Below are 13772 nucleotides of genomic sequence, written 5' to 3' on the forward strand. Positions count from 1 at the left end.
TCATGGAAAGGTCATGAAAAAGTCATAAAAAATTCATGGCAAAGTCGTGGGAAAATCCTAATTTTTTTTGGAAAAGTCATGGAAAAATCCTAGAAAATTCATGGAAAAGTCATGAAAAAGTCAGGGGGGAAATCCACTGGTCAACATGTGTATGAACCCTGATAGAAGGAGGAACGACCTCTGCTTCATGCCTCGGCCGTGTCCCCTCAGATCCCCGTGAATGCCAACCTCATGGACATGTACGGTAATCTGACCCAGCAAGATCTGCCCAGCAGCAACTCGTGCCCGGCCAACCTGCCCAACATCAAAAGGGAATACTCCGGTAAGCGACAAACGCTTCATCGCTTGGCTTCTGTCATCAAAATACATCAAATGTTTACAGAGCTGGAAGCTATGAAAATAAACCGGGATGTCAATTCAGCTTCTATATGACGCATTCAAACATACAACGCGTATATGAAGTCTGCAGGCCTTCGTGCAGCTCTGAATGTGGTGTTTTATAAATAGTCTGGTATGTGTTTCTATTTTATTAGTATCCATTCTGCCCAATTTTATATTGAAAACATTATTTTCTCACAGTTTCACAACCCCCGGCCATCATGCATATGCTGGATAAGACTGGATCCTGCGGCAAATTTGACAACTATCAAAGGCCCGAAGGGTTCCCCGTGGGTACGTATACGGTTTCATCAGCTTCGAGCACACTTGTTAGATTGGCTCTGTAGATTATATTCAACAATCAAAACATCTGTTTCCTTTCCGAAAGCAGAAGTAAGAGTGATGGCAAAGGAAAGGCAGAAGAAGGATAACCATAATTTAAGTGAGTTTTAATTGCATTTGAATTGCTCTTAATTTATATTTATATATATATATATACAGATAAACATATGCATAAATATACTTCGGAAATGTATAATTATCAATACTTCAGCGTGGTAAAAGTTGCCATCATGTTGTCATCTTCTTTGTTATTCATTTGTTACATTTTCAGACGGGGCTTCGTCGGCTAATCGTGGATTATTTTCTGTTTTTTGTTTCCGTAGTTGAGAGAAGACGACGGTTCAACATCAACGATCGAATCAAGGAATTGGGAACTCTAATTCCCAAATCGAATGACCCGTAAGTTAGTTATATTATTCGATCTCTCGTTTCGTTCAACTTTATTTCCTTTTCAAGACTAAATTAGTAACGCTCCTCGGTGACAAGACTCAAAGTTATATCGAACAAGGAAAACGACAGATGAGTAGTTTGAGAATGGTTGGCGTCGAGAGATTCCTTCCTAACGTAATTATAATATTATCATAATAATATAATACTGTTTTGTGCGACAGCATCTTCCAAAGTTGCTGTTTTATTTCAGTACAAAATCCCCTCTTCTTGTTGCTATCCCCCACCGCTAATCAAAGACACTTTGTGGAAACCGGAGGGACGGAGTGTATTTTTTTTTTTAAAGTGAACCTATTTTTCGATCAATGACCTCACCTGTGGCTCTGGGAAGATCCCAGCAGACCCTTTTGTTATATCCACCCATGGTTGTTGTGCTGAACGCCAGCTGAGTGCTCCACCCACACATAAACCTACACGCACACACACACACACACACACACTAGCTCAGGGGTCGGGAACCTATGGCTCGCGAGCTATATATGGCTCTTCCGGTGACGGCATATGGCTCGCAGACAATTTTGAGTTGAAAAAAAATAAAAATCTGCGCCTGCCCCCCTGTAATTTTCTCTATCGCGCCAGATTACAGCAGAAGTAATATCAGGTCCTTTTCTTAAAGACGTCTTTGTTCTTTTATTAAACTAAACGTCTGTTATTGATCGTGTCTCCACAACTACCCCCCCCCCCCCCTGTAGCATCATGCAGCACCAGAAGTCGCATTAAAAGCAAGAAATATTGAATTTATTATCCGTTAAAAATACTATATGGCTCTCAATGAAATATATTTGGCTTTTATGGCTCTCCCAGTCAAAAAGGTTCCTGACCCCTGCACTAGCTCATACACACAGACCCATCTTTTAACCCTCAGTTCTAAATGTAGACGGCACATTGATGAATAACAACACTTACAGTACCTGTGCTTGTCAGCATTAGAAATCTTCAATAATCCTCCGTCCGCCTTTAAGGCTTCTGAACAATTCAAACCTGAAGCACCTCTCCGCAGACGCGTTGGGTCTCCAATGCAGAGTTTTCGTGTTTAGCGATGATGGATTTTTACATTAACGATGGAGCATTCACTTCCTTTAACCGCCGGTCACCTCTGTGACCTCCGCAGCATCTTCCCCTCATTATCCTCGGCCGTTTCTCTTGTTTTTACAACCGGAGCGAACAAAGCCGGCGGCCCGTTAGATTCTGATACCACCAAAAAAAATAGCGTAGGTTTGTTTTTTTGTGACATCACATGTCGGATGTACAAATAGTGGCCCCTCTGTGACTTCCAGGGACATGCGCTGGAACAAAGGCACCATCCTGAAGGCATCGGTGGACTACATCAAGAGACTACAGCGGGAGCAGCAGAGGGCCAAGGAGCTGGACAATCGTCAGAAGAAGCTGGAGCACGCCAACCGACACCTGATGCTGAGGATACAGGTAGAGCGGCTGCTCCGGAGTTTGTTTAATGACATCGTAAATCAATCCTGTCTTCATAGTTTATCTGACATCTGATCATTAAATCCAAAGAAAACTGGATGTTTCACGTGTACAAATGTTAGCTGTCTGTGTTGACGAGTGCCTCCGCCACCGCGGGAACAAATTAAAACACTTATATAAACTAGAAAGGGCTCTCGGTAGAGCGAATACCTTCGCATATCACAAGATTGGGCATTGAATTATGAACATTTTGGCATTAGTTGCATGCCAATTGGATATAAATTGACCGTGCTATGGTAAAAAGAAGATTTTGACCTTTTCATGACCTTGACCTTTGACCCGATCGATCCCAAAATCTAATCAAATGGTCCCCGGATAATAACCAATCATCCCACCAAATTTCATGCGATTCGGTTTAAAACTTTTTGTTATGCAACACGGTACAAATAAATAAATAAATACACGGCAATCAAAACATAACCTTCCGCATTTTCAATGCGAAGGTAATACCACTACTAAAATAATTGAAGCTTCAGAGACGCTAGTTCCCCCAGCAAAGGCCACATACTGAGTAGGGAGGCGGCAGTTTAGTTCCACCATCTTCCAACTAATTAGTCACAAGACCAGAGGCGTCAGGATCTGTGCAGGTAATTCAGCTCAGCGGACGATGATTGATTGATTGATTGATTGATTGATTAGATGATCACATTGTGCGTTTGTGTCGCGGCGATTATCTAGAGAAGTGCCCTCAGGGGACACAAGGAGTTTTTTTTCAAGCGAGTGGAAAGCGAAGGCAACGCGGCTCAGTCAGCCACTGCCAGGTGAAGAGTTAATACTTTAGAAATAAATCACCAGTTCAGATGATATTGTCTCTTTTTTTTAAGTGAACCAGCGCGGTCATCCTGACACAAGAGCAGGAGGCTGGGGCAGATATATATGTATATATATATTAGTGCTGTGAAAAATAATGCGTTAACTCAGTTAATTCAATTACAGGTTTAACTAGTTTTGTTTTTTTAACGCATTTAACGCATGCGCAGCATGAGCTTCCAATCCGTCTGTTGTTGGTCGGGACGAAAAAAAAGTCACTTGCAAAATGAGCTTCCAATCCACCACTTCAATCTGAACTCTGTCCGCTCTCATGCAGACGGTCGGTGCTGTTCATCGGTAATGATCCTTCCACAGGTTCACCTCCGGAAACCTTGTTACGACTTTTACTTCCTGTAGATCAGGGTCTCAACACGTCGATCGCGACCTGCCAGCCGATCGGCGTAGTGTTGGTAGATCGCATGACATTAAAGAGATTGGCCCGCCCCTGACATGTTCTCTATAGCACGCCTTTGTTCTTTATTAAACTAAACGCCTGTTGTTGATCGATCTCCACAGCAGCATGTCATCTCTGTCTCTACGCCGCTGCGTTAACACTTATCGACCTCCGGCTGCGCCGCAGAGCTCCCTGGCGCGCATCGATCGAGAGAAAAAAAAAGTCACTTGTCAATCTGTCCACCTGTCCGTGTCCGGGCGGTGAGGTTTGAGCTTTCCTTTCATCACGGCCCAGTTCATGAAGAAAACCCACACAGTCAGTTTGCCTCAGCAGCTGCTAGAGGAAGACTAGAGGCCTTTAGATTGTATCATGGTGGAGTTAATGGTTGACAAACAAGAGACAAATTTTCTGTTTAACCCTCCTGTTACCTTTACATTTACTAACATATTTTACCCTCGGTGTCAATTTGACCCCAGCAATTAAAACCTCCAGAAAATTATTAGAATTAATATTGCTTCCCAAGTTTAAGTGTGAGGTACTTTATGTTTGTTTGTTGACTACCTAAATAGCCCTTTAAATAAATAAAAAAGTTGATATTTCTTATATGTTTGACACAGTGGTCAAATTGACCCCAAAGAACACCGGCATTAAACATTGAATGGGGTCAAATTGACCCGAAAGGTAACAGGAGGGTTAAACATTCTGTTTAGGATGAAGATGTATTAATGTTCCATATGGAAGAAAACTGCTAAATAACTGCTGAGTTGCAGCACCATTGTATCGAAGAATGTATAAATGTATATATCCGTCTTTTGTCATAAATCTCTATATGTTCTCACAAAATATACCGAGAATATCGGTAATATGTGATTAATCATGATTAATCCACAAAAACCTGTGATTAACCCGATTAAAAATTGTAATCGTTTCACAGCCCTAATATATATATATGTATATATATATATATATATACATATATATATATATATATAACTTCCTCACTAACCCGAGTGCGTCCGTCCGTCCCTGTGTGTTCCCGCAGGAGTTGGAGACGCAGGCTCGGGCTCACGGCCTCGTCATCACGTCTTCGGCCCTGTGCTCCGCGGAGCACGCCAGCCTCTCCATAAAGCAGGAGACGGCTCTGGAGGACTGTCGCCAGGACCTGTACACCCTCCACCCCCATCACCAACACCACTCGGCCCGCACCCCGGAGCCGCCCGGCGCCCTGGAGCTCAACGAGGGCCGCTCCAACTACCCGGAGGGTCACTACGCCGTCCGCCGCAAGCCGGGCTCCAAACTCGACGACATCCTCATGGACGACACCCTCTCAGGTGGAGACCCTTTGCTCTCGTCCCTCTCCCCGGACACCTCAAAGGACAGCAGTCGCAAGAGCAGCGTGAGCATGGATGAGAATGAGCAGTGCTGTTAGCGGCCCCTGCTGGAAGACACCTCGCCTGCATCTCCACCCGCCTCCACCCGGCTGCAAAGTGTGCCCCCCCCCCCCCCCCCCCCCCTCCAGTCAGCAGCTCACACACTTCCAGCCGCTGCAGCCGAGGCTTTTTCTCCCGTTTGTGTCATTTGTTTTTGTCGTGTTTTTTTATTTTATTTTTGTTCTTCTCCCCCACCACCCATGTTTACATGTATTGAATCTTTTCCATTCATATATATATATATAATTTTTTTTTTTTGGTGATATATTTGTCCCTCAAACCTTGATTTCAAGGACCGATTATATAGCGTGCGTTTGCTTTAATCAATACTTTGTTGACAATGAGTTATGAGAATAGACGTTTTTTTAAAATATATTTAAAAGAAAACATGCGTTTGACTTTGAGTAGATTATGTTTATTTCTATTGATTCCAAAGAATCTAGGGAAGTTCTAAATCACAGTCAGAGATGTAGATATTTTTTGGTGTTTAGATGAACACAGCTTTTTAAATCACTAGCAATAATAGAAGAAAGAAAATCTATTTATTACTATAGTGCTTTACACTCCTTGTGTCTTAGATTGAACTTGAATGTGCCGATGCCTTATTAAGATGTTTTTTTGCCTGTTAGTCTTTGTCAGTCTTCCAGTGGAAATTTCTTCCTCGCTGAATATGAATCATTTGTAGATTTGATCTTATTTATATATCCATGTTATGTACACATTCCCCTAAAATGTATTTATAACAAGGCATTTAAAAGAGCCTTTTTTTTTTTTTAACAACAGATAATAAATGAAAGCACATTAAAATAGGATGCTAATATGTCTCCTTTAAGATGATTCAAATGAACAAAATCAGCCTTGATAATGGCTCATTGTAATATGTCAGTAGTGTGTGCCAGATATTTGATCAATAATCATTCTTCACTGCCAAAACCATAAAAATAGCTGCTTTTTTTTTAATATGCCGTCTCAAAAATAGCAGAATTGTTGTTCAAATCTTTAAAAAACGGCTGTCAAGATGAATCGTTGTATTTTTATTGTATTTCTGTCTGTAGTGATCAACTATTTCGACACACTCAGACAAGTGAGTTTTTATATAATTGTCCATTTCCTAAATTATTCTTTTAAACATTATTCTTTTAACACCACTCTGGATGTTTTTAGATCTTTTTTTCCCTCCATTATGTGAACGTTTATATTGCCAAGGAGTAAAAGGAGACTGCTTCGGGATTTTGTATGACCTCGCGTGACATTGTCAAAAACACTGGAATGACCTCTGTAATTTGAAATGTGGTTTTGTTCACCCTTTTTTTTCCATTACTATTATTATTATTATCTAAGCATAAACTATTGTGTTTGCCTTTTACAACAGAATATATTGTATGAGATTGTAGATTCTTTATGGCGTATGGTTGCTGTATATTTCTGCGGTTTGTTTTCAACAGTTGTAGCATCAGTATTCCTTTTGTTTTGAACGACCTGCCATATGTCGAGAGCCCTGCTACAGCACAACCTCCATGTTTGTCAAACTATGCAACGGTCGACGTTGTGTCTCGACAATGTGATCGAGATGAAGTAGCCGGAAGTAATTCTCTCTTTTTCTTTTTTTTATTGATTTGAAGTGCCTTACGGTCCTTTCCGTTGCCCTGGTGATGTTGGTGGAGTGATGCAACATGTTGTTGGTGTTTATTCTGGCGTTTGGTGCTTCGTGTATTAGTCGTCGGTCGGTACAAGAGAACACGATTCCGGTTATGATGGAACCCCAACGTGTTCATTCCTGAATGAATAAATAAGGCATTATGAGATAAATCATCAGGAGAGGAAATAGAGTCAAATTCATAAAGTAGTCAACCACTGGATTCTGAAATCATTTAATTTAACCTTCAAAAAAACATTATCGTGAATAAATGTGATGTCGTTACTGTTGTTTTCACACAAAGTGTTTTATTTATTTTGTTTATTTTGTTACTACATCTGTACAGCATTTGTTTTTGTTTTTTTCAGTGCCCTTTTTTTCATAAAGTCTGTTTTTACTCGATATTGTCATTTTCCCCAACGACACTTTTGTTTTCGTAACGGTCACCAGCCGCTCTATCTTTAGAAGTGCCCCCCCCCCTCCTCCTCCTCCTCCTCCTCCCTTCGCCCCCTCAGGCCGTCACTGGGTCCTCGATGTTGAAGCGACGGCACGAAGAAACAAACTTCACTCGAGCACAACGTGGCTACAAAAGTGACCCAGCCAGTGTTATTAGCACCTTACCGCTGCGGCAATAGTGTGCCTTTTAAAGTTATTAAAGAGAAAGAAACATAATCGGGAAGAGGTGAGAGGTCAGAGGCGACGGGAGCGGCCCAGCCAGCAGGCCGTTGTTGCTCCTGCTGAGAGGGTCACGCGATTGGCCGAAACTACGGTCATAAGAAAAGAAAATAATTCAAGTGTGATTGGGGAAAGTGCAATGCTTTGAAAATAAGAACGAAGAAACAACATTTCATCGTGAGTTGAGTTGCATATGATTATTTCATTCACAACGTCTTTGTGTATTTCCTATCGAACAGGTGGGCGTGGTTGTCCGTGTTGTTGTTTGTTCATTGCGGTCAAACTGGACACCGAAGGCAGCGTTTCCAAAGTCGTGCTGAATATTCGACGTCCTTTCGGGACGAGTGTGAACGCAGTTCAACGTGCCAAAATGATATGTGCTCTACTTGTTCTGTTTTTTTAACAGCTCAGCTGATGCATGATGACAGCGATGCCTAAATACTCATTCAATCCGGCCTTTGTGGAAGTGATACCCATCTTTGGAAACGGTCGTTTTTGGGGAGGGGAAAAAAGAAATCTATTTAATCATTTCTTTTTCTGGAGCTTTTTCCGCATCTCACGGTCTTCATCGGCAGATGGAGGTCGCTTAGCTGTCGTCACGTGCCGGAGCGGTCGCCATGGTTACACCGATGCCAGCTACTGAGCCTTATTAGTGCAATAGACACGTGTGCCATTGCCCTTTGACTGAACCCAAATAAGCTTTATTTTTTAATGGAACACGAATCATCGAAAAACCCTGAAATGTGACATTATGGAAAGCCATCGTTATGACCGATTCCTATTCATGGATCTTCCAGCTATTAATTATGATGGCACATTATGGGTAAACCTTGTCAGCCTCGGTCTCGATCCCTTCTGCTCACTCATTCGGACAACGTTGCTCCTGTTCTCATCGTTACAGAATATGTGAGATGCGTGTAGCAATAGTTTCAGATTAGAGAACTCAAACCCCATTGGTAGTCAATGTTGAAACTATCTGTGAGAAATATTAAAAGTTTTATTTGAAGGTTTGTGGAGCTTGTGTTTTTCTTGCAAAACTAAATCTTCATATATTGTTTCCCTTTATACCTCACTATTTAATATGTATCAAAACATTTAATAAATGTTCATAAGACGCTATAAAATAGTTCTATGGAGATGTGTATGAAGACATATTTATATTGTTACAACTCTCATTCATTAAATTGTCATTCATTATCTGTTGATACTGCAGCCTCCATATATGTTAACACATTCTCTGCTGAGAAGACCTGTGCAATCAGATAGGATGAAAATGTAAAAGTGTTATTATATATTTACACATAATTATAAATAAAAAAGAATAAGGAAAACATGGCTTTATTGGAAAGTTTAGGATCTCTCCAAATCCTTTTCTTTGGAGCAGTCGGCTTAGTTGACCTTTAGTCTTCTGCTTCTTCTCCAGACGGGTTGGTCGGTGCCTCGTCAACCAGACCCGTCTGCATCGTGTTGGAGCAAACAAGCTGAAATTCTCCAAAACTTTCAAATACATTGTATAAAATCTCAGAAATATGTTCATCCAATAGCTGTGTTTAGCTTCTGTCGCCGAGAGCTTCGGCCATTTCAGTGCGCTATGAAAACCCGCTTCGAGAGACTTGTTCGGGATACGTTATCCATGTCAATAAACATTTGGTTGCCTCCATTTCTTATAAATCCTGTGAATAAACCAAGCAGGAAGATACTGTTGTCTTTGATGCTGCTACTCGGGAACTCCCGGGGGGCTCTTTAAAAACATTTTTTTCTTGTACTTCTGCGAATAAGGCAACAGCTTGTGCACACAAAGGATCATCTTGTGTGGGCAACATGATAACTAATACATATTCAGAAGAAGGGAGAGCCAAATTCACATTAGTCTGCTTATTTTTTTATGTTTATTCGTTGCCTTTTGGGTTTCTCCACAACAGTGTTTTAAAAATGTCTGGCAGTGAGGTAAACATATTTACTTTGAGGTGTCATCTAATTGGCGAGGGCTTGAATCTATAAGGAAGTCACGTTTTGGACATGAGGCACCAGAATAAGGGGCAGTGGGCCTGGAGATTCCTCTGAAAATCGATTTTATTTTGACAAGAACTCTGTGGTCTGTATTTATTACACAAACAAAGATGTATGACATTGTTTCATGCTTGTACACATCTTAAACATCCTAATTATCAAACTCAAAGTTAGAATGTATTCATACAGAAGCAATACATCAGTTATAACCAACAAAACACAGGGCATTATCGAACTGTGAAACCGTACAATTAGATTTGTGAAGATTTTCACTTAAAATAACTCAGGAGGAGGAAACATAAAGGTGATCGAGCCCTATGGCCCACTGATGAAATGATATGCAAAATTCAAACATTTGCATTCTTGCATAACAATGCTGCACTATGGTTTAAAAAAAAAACTTTTGTATAGGCAACTGAAAAGGAAAAATTTGCACGATTCCGAAAACTCGAAGCTCGTGCGTCAACAAAAGGACTCCGGACTGATAATATCTGAGCACATTTCAATCGTTTCCACTCAAATGGAAGTTTGAAATCAACCAAAAAGTGTCCCTTATTAGAATAACTTACTTTTTAAAACAGTTAACTAACATAAGGTAGCTATCAGAGCACTGCTTGTGGATTCAGTTCAGGCTCACCTGTGATGAGTCAACGAGACATCACAGGTGAGCCTGTGGCTCCTCCCACAGCCCATCAGGATCATGCCGGCCCTCCAACATACACACACGTGGTTGCTGTTTTGGTCAACCACATGCATCAGGGCCATTCGGGAAACCACTCGCTTCATAAATGATTAGCACCTTTAACATCTGCCTTCATATGAGAGATGAGGTTTGCTTTTACTGCTGAAACTCTTTTTAAAAATCACTAAACCCCAAACCTCTTTTTTTCATTTGAACCCCATACGTTGTTCTGTTGTGTTATTTCAATCCTCAAGTTGTGCCCTGTAGGCCTACTGGTTGAAGCCCCTTCCCAACCACCCATGCGGTTGATTAGCATTAGCGATTAGCATTAGCGATATTGACGCAGTAGCTGAACTGAAAGGGTAACCAGTGAAGGGACTGTTGTTTTCAAGCTCCTGCAAATTCAGAATAACATCACGTAGCTGATAGCAGATGGAATATGTGTCTGATAAGACATATTATGACTGCTTCTGAAAGCTAGGTGGGCCTACTCGCCTCACACAAACGCAACACACGCTTGTTATCGCGTTGTTACAATGAGAGAGGGGGGGCGAGGGCCCCCTACCTGGGGGAAGGGCCGAGGTCAGGATGACGTCACGAAATGTGGTTGCTTGGAGAGTCGTTTTGGAGTTTTCAACATGTGTTGACCGGAGAGGACTCCCGCTGTGATTGCAACCGCGTGCGAGCTCGTATTTTACGTGTGATCAGAGAATAAATCCTCCCGGCGGAAAGGAGGGAACGCGAGAAGCTCGTTGGCTGAATGATTCCTTTACCAGGCATCCCATTTTGATACGCGCCAACAGGTGGCACGAAAGCGTGGCGAAATTAGCAAGCTAGGTGGCTAAGCAGCCGGCCATGCCTGCTGAGTGACTTCGACTGATTGCTCTCGTCACAGCAGAGGACGGCGCTTTGCTCGAGCCAGATCATCAGTCCTCCACACCGATTCCATCCGAGAGAGAAAAGACTTGTTTACGGAGAACAAGCCGACGATAGAAAAGTAGTGCAACATGGTCGAACGCATTCAAAGGTCAATGATCTCCTCCGGATACGCTCGGAGCGAGATAACCCCGACTGACCCGCAGAGGAGCTGCTAGCGCCGCGACCGGTCTCCTCGTGCAGCTTCCCCGTCCACCGGCGCAACCAATCATACGCGTGGAATGTACGACCGGGCCGCGGCCGCCGGGTGTTTCGCCCGGCACGTGTTTCACATGCGAGTGTCAGCAGCCGAAATAGAAAGGTTTATCACCCCCCCCCCCCTCAGTGGACGTATAGAGTGTGAACATGCCGACCGACCAATGAACCGGAAACAAATTATGATGGAAAACATATTTTGAGAAGAAGAAGAAAAAAAGAGAGCGTGCTATTATGCGGCTCAAAATGGAACTTCATGTGTGGTAGCGGCCTCGTCGGGTTCCTGTCGAATGGCATTGAACACGTCAACCAATTCATATTAGATATACAAACTGTTTCCTACTATAAATTACCAAAGCAATCCTTTTCATGCATAGTATGAATCCATTTGCACTCCCTTACATCTCACCGCCCGATAACTTCCCCTTGATGTCGAATCCATGTCCGGATCACTTGGAGCGGATTAAACTCGGTTGGTAACTCGTGAATCTTGTTATTTGAAAGCGTGCACCCTGAATGTCTCCTTTCATTCATGCAGGACGGAAACGTACGGGATGCCAGTGAAGAGGACGTGGAAAACGGCTCAAAATACACACACTCCTGCCCCTCCCATCCCCCCTGAGGATGAGCTATTTCCATCTTTTATCATTTCAACCAACTCTGCAGTGTTTCACCGGGTGGCAGTAGTTACCTGCTTGAAGCTGACAGATCATGTGGGATTCCACACGAGGCCGCTGTAAAAAACCAACAACTTAGCAATGCAGCCGGGCATAGATTTGAATAACAGGAGAGTCGCACTCGCGGTTTCACATTCACAACGCGTGGGGACGCGGCGTCGCGATCTCGGCGTCGCGTTCTCGGCGACCTCTCAGCGGTAGCACACCTCTGAGATCTCCATGGCCAGCTCGATGAGTTCTCCCACGTCCTGACACGAGCCGCAGCAGTTGCAGTCCAGCTCCAGCTTGTAATTGCAGCAGTCCATTCCCTGGTCACTGGACGCCATGATGTATTTGTAGGAGGGGAAACAGCAACTCACGGCCCTCTCGCACGTGTCCGAGAGGAGGACCCTGAACTCGCGGAAACGACAATGCAGACAGGCGAGAAGGAGCGCCGCGCATTCATCTGGTGGGGGCGAAGAGGGAGGGATGAGAGAAGAGAAGAGCGACAAGAAGAGGAGATATTAACTCGACACACGATGAGCGACGTCGTTAATAAGCGTACAGATGGAGCTTCTCAATGGAAGTAGAGTTGAACGACACCTCCGCTCGCAGGCTGGTGCGACTCCTCGGAGGAAAAGCCGCCGCTGCTGCTGCTGCTGCTCTTGAACTTGTCCGGACACACGGAGAAGCCGGATCCGGCCCATTCGCCGGCCCCCGGGGCATCATGGGAGCTGGGATTGGGGTCCGGCTTGTCGGGTTCTTGCTCCGCTATGGTGCTCAGTCTGCATACCCCACTGAGCAGCTTGCCCGCCATCTTTCTGGGTGTGTTGTCCATCACTAGCTTGGGGACGCTGCCTTTGAGAAAATGACACAACAACAACAACAACAAAACATTAAGAGTAAAGATTGTTGGTAGAAAATTACACTACCGTTCAAAAGTTTGGGGTCACTTAGAAATGTCTTTATTTTTCAAAGAAAAGCACTGTTTTTTCAATAAAGATAACATGAATCAAAAATACACACGATACATTGTTAATGTGGTAAATGACTATTCTAGGTGGAAACGTCTGGTTTCTAATGAAATATCTCCAGAGGTGTATAGAGGCCCATTTCCATCAACTATCACTCCAGTGTTCTAATGGTACATTGTGTTTGCTAATCGCCTTAGAAGACTAATATCTGATTAGAAAACCCTTGTGCAATTATGTTAGCACAGCTGAAAACAGTTATGCTGGTGATATAAGCTATACAACTGGCCTTCCTTTGAGCTTGAAGTTTGAAGAACAACCTTAATACTTCAAATAGTTATCATTATTTCTAACCTTGTCAATGTCTTGACTATATTTTCTATGAAATTTTCAATTCATTTGATAAATAAAAGTGAGTTTTCATGGAAGACACACAATTGTCTGGATGACCCCAAACTTTTGAACGGTAGTTTATATAAATTTAGTCTCCGTTAGATAAGTTACTCAGAACCTCTATGAGGCAGTTTTAATAATTCAGAGCACCATTAACATGCAGTATTACAGGGAGGTGAGACCTCAAGTGTATAATGGAGGAGGCTTGCTCAATAAAAACTTCAGCGAGGAGAGATTATTGATTTGGAAGCTTTTATATGGATCTAGTTTCCTGGACCAAATCGGGCAGGAGGAAAAAATATACAGTGTGAAAATATACTCCTCTATTAGCA

The 13772-nt window shown here is 42.8% G+C and overlaps 2 protein-coding genes across 3 annotated transcripts in view; one reads left to right on the forward strand and one right to left on the reverse strand.

Moving 5' to 3' along the window:
* Positions 1–8607, forward strand: part of LOC130199736 (microphthalmia-associated transcription factor-like) — a 34825-nt gene extending 26218 nt beyond the window's left edge. For both annotated transcript variants that reach the window (XM_056423464.1, XM_056423466.1), the window contains exons 5-10: positions 211–322; positions 580–672; positions 770–820; positions 1044–1119; positions 2445–2592; positions 4899–8607. In XM_056423464.1, the coding sequence (XP_056279439.1) occupies positions 211–322; positions 580–672; positions 770–820; positions 1044–1119; positions 2445–2592; positions 4899–5285 (867 nt within the window). In that variant the 3' untranslated portion in view covers positions 5286–8607. The remainder of the gene's footprint in view (positions 1–210; positions 323–579; positions 673–769; positions 821–1043; positions 1120–2444; positions 2593–4898) is intronic.
* Positions 8608–12288: 3681 nt separating this feature from the next.
* On the reverse strand, positions 12289–12914 carry LOC130199149 (myoD family inhibitor domain-containing protein 2-like). The gene is made up of 2 exons (XM_056422402.1): positions 12680–12914; positions 12289–12542 (listed from the first exon to the last, which is right to left on the reverse strand). Exons 1-2 carry the CDS (start codon positions 12912–12914, stop codon positions 12289–12291), a joined length of 489 nt encoding a protein of 162 aa, XP_056278377.1.
* Between the last annotated feature and the right edge of the window lie 858 nt (positions 12915–13772).

This window comes from Pseudoliparis swirei, chromosome 9, assembly GCF_029220125.1.
Source record: "Pseudoliparis swirei isolate HS2019 ecotype Mariana Trench chromosome 9, NWPU_hadal_v1, whole genome shotgun sequence".
Classification (NCBI taxonomy): Eukaryota; Metazoa; Chordata; class Actinopteri; order Perciformes; family Liparidae; genus Pseudoliparis; species Pseudoliparis swirei.